General features: G+C 45.0%; 1 protein-coding gene across 1 annotated transcript in view; it reads left to right on the top strand.

Moving 5' to 3' along the window:
- The window catches only part of RAMP3 (receptor activity modifying protein 3), a 94820-nt gene that overhangs the window by 28835 nt on the left and 51995 nt on the right, over positions 1 to 13990 (top strand). The window contains exon 2 of the mRNA XM_084857732.1: positions 13516 to 13545. Within this exon, the coding sequence (XP_084713858.1) occupies positions 13516 to 13545 (30 nt within the window). The remainder of the gene's footprint in view (positions 1 to 13515; positions 13546 to 13990) is intronic.

The raw sequence follows: 13990 nt of genomic DNA, 5'->3' as shown, positions 1-13990 counted from the left end.
CACTCGTAGTTTGTCACACTCGTAGTTTTACTGCACACATTGATCAGCATAGAGCCTTATGATAAACGCGTTCAGTTTTTTACAAAAAATTTAAAATGGGACAAAATTGGCATTTATATTAAAACGACGGGACAGTCGGGAAATATGAAAAAAATGGTACTGTCCTGTTTAAAACGGTATGTATGGTCAGCCTACCCATGGGCATATTTGGAAATCTGAGAAACCGTTGTGGCACCACAAAATGGCTGCCATGGAGGACCCACCTAGTTACAAAATGGCTGCCGTGGTGGCCTACACATATACAACCACATGCAAAACATCCCCTCCCCCAAAACACCACAAAACACACACCCATCACACATAAACTAGGAAAAAAACCCTCTGGTCACTTCCCGCTACCTCCCCAGCCCACCCTGGTCTCTTCCTGCTGCTTCCCCAGTCTCTCTAGGCAGCAGTGGGCACCCTTTTTCTTGTATTTTTTCCTTCAAATACAGTTTTAATTGGCTGGCTGGGTGCACTGGGTGTGTTGGAAATCAAAATTCTGGCCTCCAGCTACCCTGCCCTTTTCCTTTCTTTTCCTAAGAATGCCTCAGGAGGGGCCCAGATACAGTCTGGGAAAGAAAATGAAGAGGGAGGGGCAGCTGGAAGCTGGTGCTTTGCTTTCTGGCACTGCAAAGCCAAGAAGAAGAAGAAGAAGAAGTTAAAACCGAACAGGAGAGGCAGGGAGGCTCAGCAAGTGCCAATTGAGGAGTCTGGGACACAGTGGCAGCCGTGACTGCCGTGTTGGGGACTCCAGATACAGATCTCTTGTATTGGCAGGTCTCCGGGCCTCATTTCGTAATAACACCCCCTTGTCTTACATCTGACAACTAAGAATAACAAGAAGAGGGCTGTGGCCTATAAAACTACATGTCACAATAAGTGCATTAGTTAGCTGCCTTAGCACTTTGTCATTTTCCCAACCACAAGGACTAGAAACTTGGTTTAAAAAAACAAAAGCTAAGTTTCCTGAAATGGGTAAATTTGTAGCTAGTGTACCACCTTCCTGCCCACCCATGGAATTGCAGTACACACATAATCCTACTTGTATGTGTCTCCAGTGGTTTACTTCACCATATTTGCTTTTTCCCTCACAGTTGCATTTATTTTCTCTCATTTCCCCCCCTTGAATGACTGTTTCCTCCCGTTAGCTATTCTGATTTGTGCCGGTCATATTTTTCATTGCAGTATATTTATGAAGGCTTCCGTTTATACCCTGCATCCTTGCTTTGTACCATGTTCATTATCCAGTCTGTGAATTTCACTTGCCTCATTTCCTTTGGCCTTTTCATACCACGTTATGATTGTTCTCCCTCTTTTCCCACCACAGGTTTCTTGGCTCATGAAAGTCAAATAACATAATGGGCAATTAGTAACAGAACACAAGAGAATCGTCCAAACAAGACACAACTATGTGGTTTGCTTAAAGAAATGGGCAGTCTCTTTTATGTTAAAATATTTATTTCAGTTTGTGTGCCTCTAAAAGAGGAAGGGGTTTGGTATCTGTTTTCTTTTTCATCTTGCCTGAAAGAGAGTAGGCTGTTTCCAACACACAAAAGGAACATATTTTCTGAGGTGTGTAGTAATAGGGAATTTCTTCTTTTCAAAAATGAGGAATGTGTGGTTATGCAGGTCAACTTTGGCACTCTTTTTTGTTTCATGTGCAAAAGACTGATATATGGTGAATGCAGTTCAGTTCAGTGCTTCAATTCCTTCATCGTGTTCCTCTGACACCAAGGAGAGCTAATGCAGTGGCTAGCAGCAGGGCTGGCCCTATCATTAGGCAGAGTGCGGCAGTTGCCTCAGATCCTGGGAGGCAGCAGCAAGGTGGTGGAGGAGAGAATGTGGGCCACACAGCTTGCTCTGTGCCTGGTAAGCTAGCCTGTTGCTTTCAGGTGTGGTGGAGGATGCCGCCCCATTGCCAGTGTCAAAGAACAATTCAACTTCCGGTCCAGTCAGCTTTTGTACATGGAATGGGAGGCACAATCTTGCCCTTTGCCTCAGGCAGCAAAATGTCTTGGGCTAGTCCTGGCTAGGAGTGTGAGCAGGGAAGATGCCCCAGCCAAACGTTCACTCGGCGGTTGTAGGTAGGCCACTGTTCACCTCACCCACCACACACACTCTATGAGAATAATATTGACCACCTAACTTATAGGGTTCTTATAAGGATTATTTAGATGATGGATAAAGTGCTTTGAATGCTCAAAGTGCTATAAAAAAATTAAGTGCTATGCTGAAATGACATGTTACCTGGACACCTCACATACTGAAATACCATTCAGCATTTTTGCTCTGAAATCCCACACCTCTGTCCGATGATGCCTTGCAGAGGAGAAGCTGTGCTTTGGTTTCAGTATGCAAAGTGGCTGGGTAACAAGTTGTTCTGGCCTTATTTCCCATCTAGCCTCTAGCTCAGGGGTAGGGAACATTTTCTGGTCCATCGGCACATTCCCTTGTGGCTAACCTTCCAGGGGCTGCATGCCGGCAGAGGGCTGGGCCTCTGCAAAAAGTGGGTGGGGTTGAAGCAAAAAGTGGGTGGGGCCATATTTTTTCTCTTTCTCTTGTATACATCCACATGCATTTATACACATCCCCACGTCACTCACTCACACACACACACACATACACACACACACACACACACACACACACAGAGGCATTCATTTACTTTCTGTCTCTGTGTCTGTCTCTCTCTCTCACACACACAGAGTTGAGGAGCGCCTGAAAGTGGCACATTTTTTTTTAAAGTTAAAAGGAAGGCCTTTAGTCTTGAAAGTAAACATGGTGCTGGTTTCAGGTGCTCCCCAAGCAGCCTCCCTGGAAAGGTGAGTGGCGAGAGAAGCCCCCGGAAACCGCTGCTTTAAGGCACTCCAGGGACTTGAAGTGGCAGCTCCTGAAGGAGCCACCATCTCTTTTTCCTTGCCTTTCCTGAGGGGCAGGTCAGATGGGGAGCTGGATGGCAGGCCACATCCGGCCCACAGACTGGAGGTTCCCCACAGCTACTCTAGCTCAAGTAGTGTGTGTGTGTGTGTGTGTGTGTGTGAGCTGATACTAAATTCCTATTCCTGTTTCTGTGCATAGAATCATAGGGATGGAAGGGGTCTTGGAGGTCACCTAGTCGAACCCTCTGCTCAGTACAGGATCTGCAATGCAGGATGCAGCTATAGCATCCATGTGAGAGGGACAAACAGTCTCTGCTTAAATAGCTCCAGTGAAGGAGAGCCTGTCACCTCCTGAGGCAGTCTGTTCCACTGTCAAAAAGCTCATTCCGTTTGAAGGCCTTGCCTAGAGTTTAGCTGAAATCTGCTTCCCTGCAATCTCCACCCATTGGTGCTAGTTCTGCACTGTGGAACAACAGAGAAGACATCTTCTTCATCTCCTGCCCATCATCTCCAGGCCTTAGAATCATAGAATCATAGGGTTGGAAGGGGCCTACAAGACCATCGAGTCCAACCCCCTGCTCAATGCAGGAAGCCTGATTCTCCCATCCAACTACTACCCGGGGTTGACCCTGCTTAGCTTCCGAGATCAGATGAGATCAGGCACATCCAGCCCTTTGCTCAGGCGTTCAAAGAACACCTTCCACATGTGTAACCAATGTGTGGAGCTGGTAGCTGGATCACGCCTGCCACCTCTGCCTCCAGTATCATGCACTCCACCTCCAACATCACTCTCCTTGATCTTTGAGCTGGTTTGTACATTAATGTGTGGTGGTGTAGTGATCCCCACTTGAGAATCCTTCCTCATTATTTCCAGCCTCATCTTGCTTCTCCTCATTTCGACCTCCCTCTCCCGGGCCATGCTCCGTTCTCTGTCTGCCTGTTAAATTTCTCTTCTTGGGATTTCCTTGCAATGGGTCTTTGTTTTACTTTGCTTTTTAAAATCAAGCCAAATACTATTTTAGGTTAAAAAGAGATCACAGTAGTTGATAAGGAAGCAATGCTTTGCCTACTAAAAGGGTGACCTATTAAAAAAAAAAGGGTAGGGAATCTGTCCCTTTAAATCAGGGGTGTAGAACTTCATGCTCATGGGCCTAACCTAGTTTGTGGGGCACTGCAGTGTGGGCCGTCGAACCTCATTGGGTTCTTCCAAATGGTGGGGTTAGGCACCAAGCCCAGCCCCCTGGAGGGATCCCCTTGGAGGGCATCTTCCACTGTTCTCTCCAATCTCTGCTGCATATGACAGCAGCAGAACCTCCACTGCTATCTCTGACCTAAGATTAAAGATATCGGTGGGGATGTAAGGCAGTGGCAGCTGCTCTTCCCAACACAGGCCAGTCTTGCAGCAGCCCCCCCCCCCCAATTCCCGCTGCTGTCTCTGACCTGAGATGAGAGATAACAGTGGGGATGTGGGGCAGCCTGAAAAAAAGGTGAGGTGACATCAGGGCGTGGAGACATGCCCCCTGACATCATCCGGCCTGCAGTGGCCCTGGTGGGGGGCAATCTGGACTCCCAACCGAAAACAGTTCTGCACCCCTGCTTTAAATGCTCTGTATGTACATCCCCCCCCCAATTGTTGCCACAACCACAGGGAGAAGCGGTATCTGTGGCACTTCTGCCTTTTTCTTAAGGGCAGCCATCAATGTCATCCCTCCTGTAATTTGGTTGCTCTCCAAAATGCAGCATGAACCAAATAAAAACCATATTTCCACGTGGGAGTTCTGGTGATAGAATCAGTCATGAGAATGAGTCAAAGTAGTTGATGCAGCAGAGGCTGGAGATGTAATTATTTCATGCTCAGAATTACAGGGCAGAAATCCTAAATTTATGTTCTGGCAAATTCTGATTTTGGTGAGAATTAAACTCTCACTGACATCAGTAAATAATTTTGTTTATGTGCAATCAAGATGGCAATGTTGTTTGCCGTAGAAAGACAGTGGTAGTGATTTATTGAGTGACAGCATTTTTGTCCTAAGTGTGTATGAATTTTAAATGATAAGACAGTTGCAGCTCTGTAGACAGTATCATTTTGTACTGTATCTTATTCTTTTAGCAACCTGTATTGTACTATATTCGTTTAACTATTTGTATTGTATTTATTTTCTTTAAACTGTGTGTAATCCACCCAAAGAATACTTGTTATGCACAATGTGCAATGCAAGCCACATGTCTCTCACCCTTAGTCCTTGATCATCTGTGAAATGAACGTTGCAGCAGAAAATATGGGGGCAACGGAGTCGTTTGGCATTTGTGGGCTTGGATCCCACATATCAATTTGTCGTCTCCATTTTATCTAGCACTCTGCCTCCAACAGCAGCCGGCCAAATACCTCTGGGAAGTGGAGGAATACTGGCAATGATATTCCATTCTTGTTATGTAATAATTTAAAAGCATGTCTTCTCTTGTCTTTGCTTGCTTCATCCTGCCTTTCCTCCACTCTGCTAAGTATCCCTACCTGCTGGTTGTTGCTGTTTTTCTTCTCACCTGTACTGTTGCTGCTGTGGACTTCCCTTCCTTGTTTCCAATGGTTCTGCCCCTTTGGCTTCAGCTTTCCAGAATGCTTGCTAATGTCTACCGTACGTTTCTCCGTTTATCTATGGAGAAGGATATGCTAAATCCTCCTATGGAGCACTGTTGATAAAATTAAGCAGACAGCTGGCATGTTAATTCAAATGCTATTTAAAAAAAAAAAAGAATTAGCACTTTTAATTAAGAAACTTGAGCTTCTGCATTTATGATCATTCAGCAAGTAGATTGCTACTGAAGCCTTCAGCCCCATAACCTCTAACTATACTTAATTTAGTTGAATTTAATAAAATCAATCCATTACTGGGTTTTCGTATTGGAATATTAGAATGAACTGCCTGGTCCATCATATTCAAGGCTGAGTGAAGAGCTTTGCTTTCCCTTTTAGCCTTCTGGTTAAATCTTCATTGCAAATTGAATTTATGATGGTGTCACAAGCTCCAAATAGAACAGATTGGAAGGTCTTGGGACCAACCATTACCTCTTTTTAAAAATTGAGAACAGGTCCAGAATGGTTTCCATTGAGACACTTTGAGTTCTACATCGAGGCTGTCCAGCCAGAAATTCTTTGCCGGGGGCTTGAACTTGTGCCAGATCAATTTGCAAGACCTGCCTCCATGTGGCTTTCCATCACAACATTACAGAAAAATGTCTCTGGCTGGTGAAAGTGCCTTTCCATTATGAGAAGGGTCACAGCTCAGTGGTAGAGCACAGGATTTGCATGCAGATGGTCCCAGGTTCAATCCCTGGCACCTGATGTTCCCAGGTCCAATCCCTGGCACCTTTAGTTAGAGGTAGGAAAGACTCATGCCTGAGGACCTGAACAGCCACTGCCAGTCAGTGTAGATGACGGTCTAACTCAGTATCAGGCAGCTTCTGCAATGATACACTGATAATACACAAAGTTTATATTAATCATATTGTATCTGTAAGGCAGGGGCTAGGACGTAACCCTAAGTTCCAGGCCTGATATTGCAGGGGTGCAGAACCTCAGGCCTGGGGGGCCATTTCTATCCTACCTGGGATCCTACTGTGGTGCTCCTAGGTACCCTGGATGGCCATGCCCCCTTCCCCTGGCCCCACCCACATTCCTCCAACCTCAGCGATTTGGTGGTTTCCTGGCTCCCTGCCCCATTCTTAAAGGTTGAAATTACTCTCCTGAGGCTTAATTAGTGGCAGTAGGAGCGTAAAGCTAAAATATGCTGGTATTTTTTGATATTTTGGCCTTCCCCCTTTGCCATTGGCTCTGCCACTTTTGCAGAGTGCCCCACCCACCACTGGAATACAGCCCTTCTCCTTGAGAGCCTCTCTGAAATGGAATTCAGCCCTTGGGCTGAAAGAGGTTCAACGCTTCTGCCATGTTGTATTCAAAATCTTTTCCTGTGTTTATATTTCAGGAATTACACCACTGAGGCCCTCTTGACTTGAGTGATTTACCTTAATAAAACATTGTGCTATTAATGCTTTCTTAGAAGATGACTCGTATTTACACATTTAAGAAAACTACAAAAACTGCAGTAGCATAACTACTCAAAAAGTAATGACAAAGGAAAGAAAGTCAATTTATTCTGTCTACAAATGATACAAACATGAAAACCCATCAGGATAAATAACTAGTGCTGTGCCAAAAATTCCTCCCACATTTTTTTTGACCATTCTCATTCAATTTGATAGAAAAAAATTGCTTTTGAAAAGAAATTCAATGGTGAAGAAATTTTGGAGAAATTCTCATGGGTTGGGTTTGAGGTTCTAGTGCCTACCTTACTTAGGGAGTGGCCCAGGAGTGAGCATAAGAGTCCTGTTTTTCATTTTATGATCATCTGTCTGGTGGCCTGTAGCCTTCTCAGCTTCCTACACTTCAATTAAAACCCAGGGGAAGGAATCATGAAGTAATTCCTCACATAGGGTCTTTTTGCTCTGGAAGTGCAGGCAGCCTGGGAGGCTAACAATGATTAGGTAAGCCCCAAAACACCACAAAAATCAATTATAAAACATCCTGAGAGCGAGGCAGAACAATAGAAGCCTCTTTCATGGGGGAAGAAAACTTTAAGGAGCTAGACACAACACTGCTCCCCTCATATCTGCATTGTGGAGTATACAAAATGGGGACTGGCCTACCAACACAGTTGATGTCCTTTGAGCACCATGTGCACTGAAAAACCATACTCTCTTTCATCCTCAATATACCTGTTGGAGAGGCTTACTTCTGATGCTTTATTTATTTGATTTGTACCCCACCCTTCTGTCACGAATAATGGCACTCAGTTTACAATCATAAATAAAACTTAATTAAAACAGTAATAAAACAAATGCATTAAAACACAGTTAAAAATAGGGCTGTGCACCACTTCGGTCCAAATCCCGAATAATGAGTTGAAGCAGGCTGCTTAGGAGCTGCCTCCATGTGATATGAGGAGGAGCAGAATAGCAACGAGGCACCCCGAAGTGAAGTGGCTTGTATACGAAGCGCCTTGTCCGACTTGGTGATTTGTACTGAGCAACCCAGACAGCCTGGCGCCAAAGTATCAACTTGAGAAAGTTCTGTGAGCCGTTGTGGAAGAGGGAGGGGGGAAGGGAGGAGGAGGAGGGAGGGAGCTTTGGTGAATGGAAACTCTAGTTGCCAAATCAGAGCTGAATGTAACCCAGCAATCTCCAACCAGTGATAGTGGCAGAGGAGGGGGGAAGACTGAATAACTGGAGAAAAACAGCTGTGTTTCAGAGACAGAGATCATTCTCGTGGAGTTACTTAGGGATGTGAGAACTCACCCCGTCCGTGTTCTCTGGAAGCTCCCCCCAGCCCCTGCTCCACTCGCTGGTCCCTCTGCCACGATTGCCATGTTTTTGAAATATGTGCACATAGACTTATATGCAAAGAGCGCCATGAATCTTGAGTATATGGGCAATTCACAGCACTTTTTGTGTGTGAGTCTACGTGTGCAGATAGACTTATACGCAAAAAGCACTGTGAATTGCCCAGGCAGGAGGAGGAGGAGGAGGCGCAGTGCACACCCCTGCCACTCACTAGCTGTCTCCTCTTCGCGAGCAGGAGATGGCTAGCAGTCCTTGACAGCTGAGCAGGCAGGTGGAGGTGGCAGCATGGGGCTGAGAGGTATAGCTCTTTGCTTTGAGAGTTTTTGTGGCAAAAAATAAAATTTCAGTTGCACCTAGCACAAAAAGTACTGGGCCAAACTATCTGATATTTGGCAGGTGGGATCCCCATCATGTTGGCAGAGAGGCCCCCATTTTTCATGTATGTATCATGGAAACCGAAAATGTTATGGCCATTTGTGTTTTCCCACGCAAGTCAATGGGAAAATGCCCAAACCCAGTGATCTGGATATCCAAATCTCACTTCGGATCTGGAACCGAGTCAAATCCACGGGGGTGTGAATCGGTCTAAGCAGGGCTGATTTGGAGGGTCCGAAGAGGCATCTGAAGTGAAGGGGAGGTCCGTTCACAGCCCTAGTTAAAACCCCAACAATAAGAGAATAAAAACAGCATCCAACCCAACAGACCTGCTTACACTCCAAAGCTCTGCTTTCATTCTCTGCTGTTGACTGGAGAGACAGTGCCTATGGGTGAAGAAGGCAGGGCTTGGGGTTGAGGGAGACAGTGGTTATCAACTAGGCAGACAAAGTCCAAGACATGTTCAAAATCCCCAGAAGGAAGGGTGATGGATGGTTCAGGTCATACACAGGCAGCCAGAAGATAGCCAGGGTCAAGATGATCCTGGGAAACAGAGCTAGTTGATATAGGTCTTCCAGGTCACTGGAAGACGACTAGTTTTTCCAAAAGAGCCAATTGAGCCTTATATGCCTTCTCTGCCTCTGACTTCTCTGAGGCATCACTGCCTTGCTGACAAGTGAAGAAGAGCCATTGTTAAAAGGGCACACCTCAGGCCTGGGATCAAGAACTCAATTGCCTCTTCATCAATTCCTGCCTAGTGCGTTGCTTGTGCCAGCGAGTCGGCAATGAAGAGCGTGAGGCTCCTGGTGTGGAAGGCATCAGTCCTCAGGGGAATTTGTCTCAGGAGACACTATTGAGTCAGGGCCAGCCCTACCATTAGGCAGAATGAGGCAGTCACCTCAGGCAGCAGATGCTGGGTGGTGTGGAGGGGGAAGTGGTGGCAGCCCCCTAGCCATAGCTCTCTGCTGGAGGACAGGGTTGTGTGTGCCATGTGGCCTGCCCTCAGGTGCAATGGAAGATGCGGTCTCATCACCAGTGTTGTCGTAAGATTCAACTGCAAGTCTGCTGAGCTTCTGTAGGTGGAATGGGGGGAGGTGACACCTTGCTCGGCAAAAATGTTTTGGGCTGCCCCTGAGGGTTCCAGTGTGAGGCTCTCAGGCTCGAAGGGCTCTTGACTGTCAGGCTAAAGCTTGTCATTGGGACCAGGTCCATTCCCTCCACAGCTGACACTGGCCCTCCTGGCCTGGCTGGCTTCTCCACTTCCATAGCCGGATTTTGGCTACTGCTCAAAGCCAGGGTCGTGGCATCTGCCTGGTTTTCAAAGGGGGTTACTAGGTCCACCATGACAGTCTTCCTTTATGCAAGGAATAACCAGAAAAACCCAGTGAGCAGAATGCAAGATCCAACCAAAAGCTGAAAAATGTTGGCCCCACACCAGACCCTTGTGACCCTGGCTGATCTCTGCGATCACCGGAGGGAGCACTTCTGAGGGTGCCAAATGCTCCTGGGGTTTGTCTCAGGAGCAGTTGCAGCAGAGCATTTAGGGTCAGAGCACCCGCCCTCTGGAACCCTTTATCAACTGCCATTAGACAGGCCCCCACAGTTCTGATGTTTAGATGTCTTCTCAAGACCCATCTCTTCACAGGCTTTCCCTGCAGTGTGACCCAGCCAACTGTGGTCCGTATCTCACAGTAGTTGTGTAGTTTTACCACTGAATAGCATTTTTATTATTTTATTGTTTTACTTTATTGTTGTTTTGATGATATATTTTATGATCACTGCTTTGATACTTCTGTCGAATGCGGTATATACATTTGAGTAATAAAATACATACATACATACACAGTTAACAAATACCACATTTTATTTCAATAAAATCAGTTCATCAGCTGATCGCTGCCTATTCTCTCAGTGCAATTCATGAAAATTACAACGCAACAGTTCATTCAATACTATTCCAAATCCAATTACATATAAGATTGCTAAACATGTTTCAACTGACATCTTTTTCAGCAGCTGCTGTTAAAAGGTCACAAAGTGGAAAATTACATATTTTGGCAATATTCTGAGCAAAACACATCTATGAGATATTATACATCAGTATGTATCTGTAAAAAAGACCCCCCCCACACACACATACCTTAACTGAAAAGAGTCCTTCATATTTTTCTTTAGCTTGAATGAGAAAATTGGTTTATGTCTATATACTGGAACCAAGATTTCAAGCTGACCGGTGCCCTTTTCACATGGTTGGTATTCAGGGATGATAGGATTTCATTTGTATAGAATTGCACTGCTAGTATTCTGTAATTGTGAGAAGGTAATAGAAAGAAGTAGAAATCCATCACCATGAAAATCCATGCAAGTTTCAACATTGACTTGATGGATTGTTCCCATCTTCAGTGTTTACCCTGACTTCAATATTTATTGACATCTGACAGTGCATTACATAAGCTTCCTGTCTTGTAATAGTTTTGGGGGATTTATATTTTTATATCTCTGCATAAGCTATAGTAAACTAGATAATTTTATAAGTTTTTGTTAGAAAATAATGTTTCTATTATATTCTGACAATTGGCTTTTCACAAGGTCTCCAACAGGGCTTACAACAGAAATGAGAATATGAAATGCAAAATTGCATAATTATGCTATAAAATTAGGAAAATAACATCAATAAAACATTTAGGGCACAATCCTATGCATGTTTAGACAGAAAAAAAGTCTTACATGGCTGGCTGGGGCATGCTGGGTGTTGTAGGACTTTTTTTCTGGCTAAACATGTATAGGATTGCACCTTTACACACCAATCCATCTAAACTGATGTTGGTGTTGATTTGCTCTTGTCCCGCCACTTCTTCCTTATCCATTAAAGGGATTTACCCCACTTATGGACGTAGAATGCTGCCCCTTATTGGATCACACCATTGGTCCATCTATTCCAGTATTGCAGGGGTGCAGAACCTGGCGGCCAAATTCAGCCCTCTTGCGGTCCCAATCCATCCCTCCAGGGTTCCTCAGATGGCCACTCCTCTTGCCCTGGCTCCACCTCCTTTCTCTGGCTCCTTTCTTGTTTCCTGGCTTTTGTGCAGTTCCTCCTTGGCCCCATTCTCAAAGGTTGAAATGCCCCCCTGTATTGGCCCCAGGACCATAGCCAAGTCATTTGTAGTGTCAGAGGGGCCTAGAGATCCATAATGCTTGCTTAAGTTCATTATTGGTGCAATTCCCATGCTAGTAAGCCTCTGAGCATGTGCAGATGAGTCAAAAGGCTGATAACAGCCTTCTCAGAACATTTCTTGCTAATGAGGAGAATGTCTTATCACTGATGTGCCTGAGAAGCAGAGTTTGTTTGCCTTAAAGCTACAGGTGGCTGGGCTGAGAACCTAGTTCTGTTAGTCCTTGCTGGGAATGCACGCTAGGGGGCGCTTGTTGCTGTTATGCTGCTTTTTGCTATCATGTATTGTATAAAACCCATTGTACCCCATGGCTCTTGGTTCAGAGAAGCTGTCTGATCCAACCATTAGGTACGCCTGTGTGCTGTAAGTTACCCAATAAAGTCTCGTTGTAAGTAAACCTTTGAATTGATTTATCACTATCTTGGCACCTCTAACCTAAGAGTTCAACGCCCATGGCCGCCCCCCCCCCCCACAAAGGCTTAGGTACTGGCAGAGTGCTATGCTAAAATGTGCTGGTATTTTTGTGCTGCCCCTTTTGCCTTTGGTCTCATCCACCACTGGAATGCGGCCCTCAAGAGCTTCTGTGAAATGGAAGTCAACCAAGAGGTTCAACACCCCTGCAGTATTGCCTTCTCTGAGTGGCAGCAGCTCTTGGAGTTCTCTTCTCAACCTTGCAGCTTGAGATTCTTTTAAACTGGAGGTGCCGGGGATTGAAACTGGGCCTTTGTGCATGTCTATCCTCCTGAACAGGACTTGTTTGAAATTTGAACCTTGGAGCTCTCAAACTTTTAACAGGAATAATTATCACCTTGTAGTTCCATAACTCTAATGCACATGGGTGAACATCAACTGCTTTGCTGCTTAAATGTTATTTTACAGACCAACTAATCAAACATCCTTCTTTACATGCTGAAGCAACTGGCATTAAAAGCTGTACTCTTTAGAGTCATAGGAAGATTATTATTCCTTAGCAAATATGAACCTTCACCCTTTGAATAATATTAAACAGAATAAATATCGGACAGGATTCAAGTTAGAGGGGAACATGGGGTGGTTTGCCAAGTTGCTATAGCCCTCTGAAATTGTTTGGTGCCCATGAGTACAAAATGTGTGAAGGGGCTTCTTAGAATGGGCCAGCTAGCCCTTCTACTTAGATGCTGACAGATGTGTCAGCTGTGCCCCCAGCTGAGCTGACGTGTGATTGGTGTCAGTCTGAAGGTCCCCCTATTCCCATATGGATGCACACAATGATGGTCCTTCCATGGAGATGGGAACCCTGATTGACCAGAGTTCTTATCTCCATGAGTGGAGGCCTGCAGGTACATCCGTACATGCATGGGTCCCCCTTCAGGATGACACTAATTGTCCATTGGCTGGGGCATGTTGACAACCTGTGTGTAGGTATCTTAGGGCAGGGCTCGCTAACACATTCTTGGAAGCCCCTTCACATGTTTGGTATGAAGGCCTGAAGAGGACTTATGGGGAGGATCCAAAATTATTGCACTCAGGTCCCATTGAAATCAATTGGACATACGTGCAACATAACCGTACTTGATTAACTTAGCTTATGCATTACATTTATCATTAGTGCAGTATACTTTTAATTGTTTTGGAATAATGGCTCTCTAACGGCTACCTTCTTTTCTTTGTAGTTAATGGCCTAATGACAATTGGATTAGTAGGTAAGAAGCTTAATATTTTCTGTTTCCATTGTTTTTGTTCATGAGGCCTCTTTAAAAATGGCAGCTTTTAAAAAATGGGTTTGTTTGTGTTTAATGATCTGCTAGTGTAGCAAGGGTGGGGAACATGGTCCTCCAGATGTTGTTGGATCTCAGTTCCCATCGCCCCAGCCAGCACAGCTTCTTTCTTTCCAGTCTCTCCACATTATGGATAATTCTATACATTTCTATCATGTCCCTCCTTACTCACCATTTTTCTAAGCCAGAAAGCCGCAAACGTTGTAACCTTTCTTCTTAGGTGACTTGCTCCAGCCCCCTCATTGTTTTGACTGCCCTTTTCTGCACCTTTTCCAGCTCTGCAGTAACCTTTCTGAGGTGCGGTGATCAAAACTGTACATAGTATTTCAAGTGTGGTCACATTATAGATTGATAAAGGCATTACAATATT

This window comes from Heloderma suspectum, chromosome 5 (assembly GCF_057233095.1).
Source record: "Heloderma suspectum isolate Gila_16-S chromosome 5, 16-S_ref, whole genome shotgun sequence".
NCBI classification, from domain to species: domain Eukaryota; kingdom Metazoa; phylum Chordata; class Lepidosauria; order Squamata; family Helodermatidae; genus Heloderma; species Heloderma suspectum.
The sequence above is the reverse complement of the archived record's forward strand: the minus strand, read 5'-3'. Positions and strand labels throughout refer to the sequence as shown.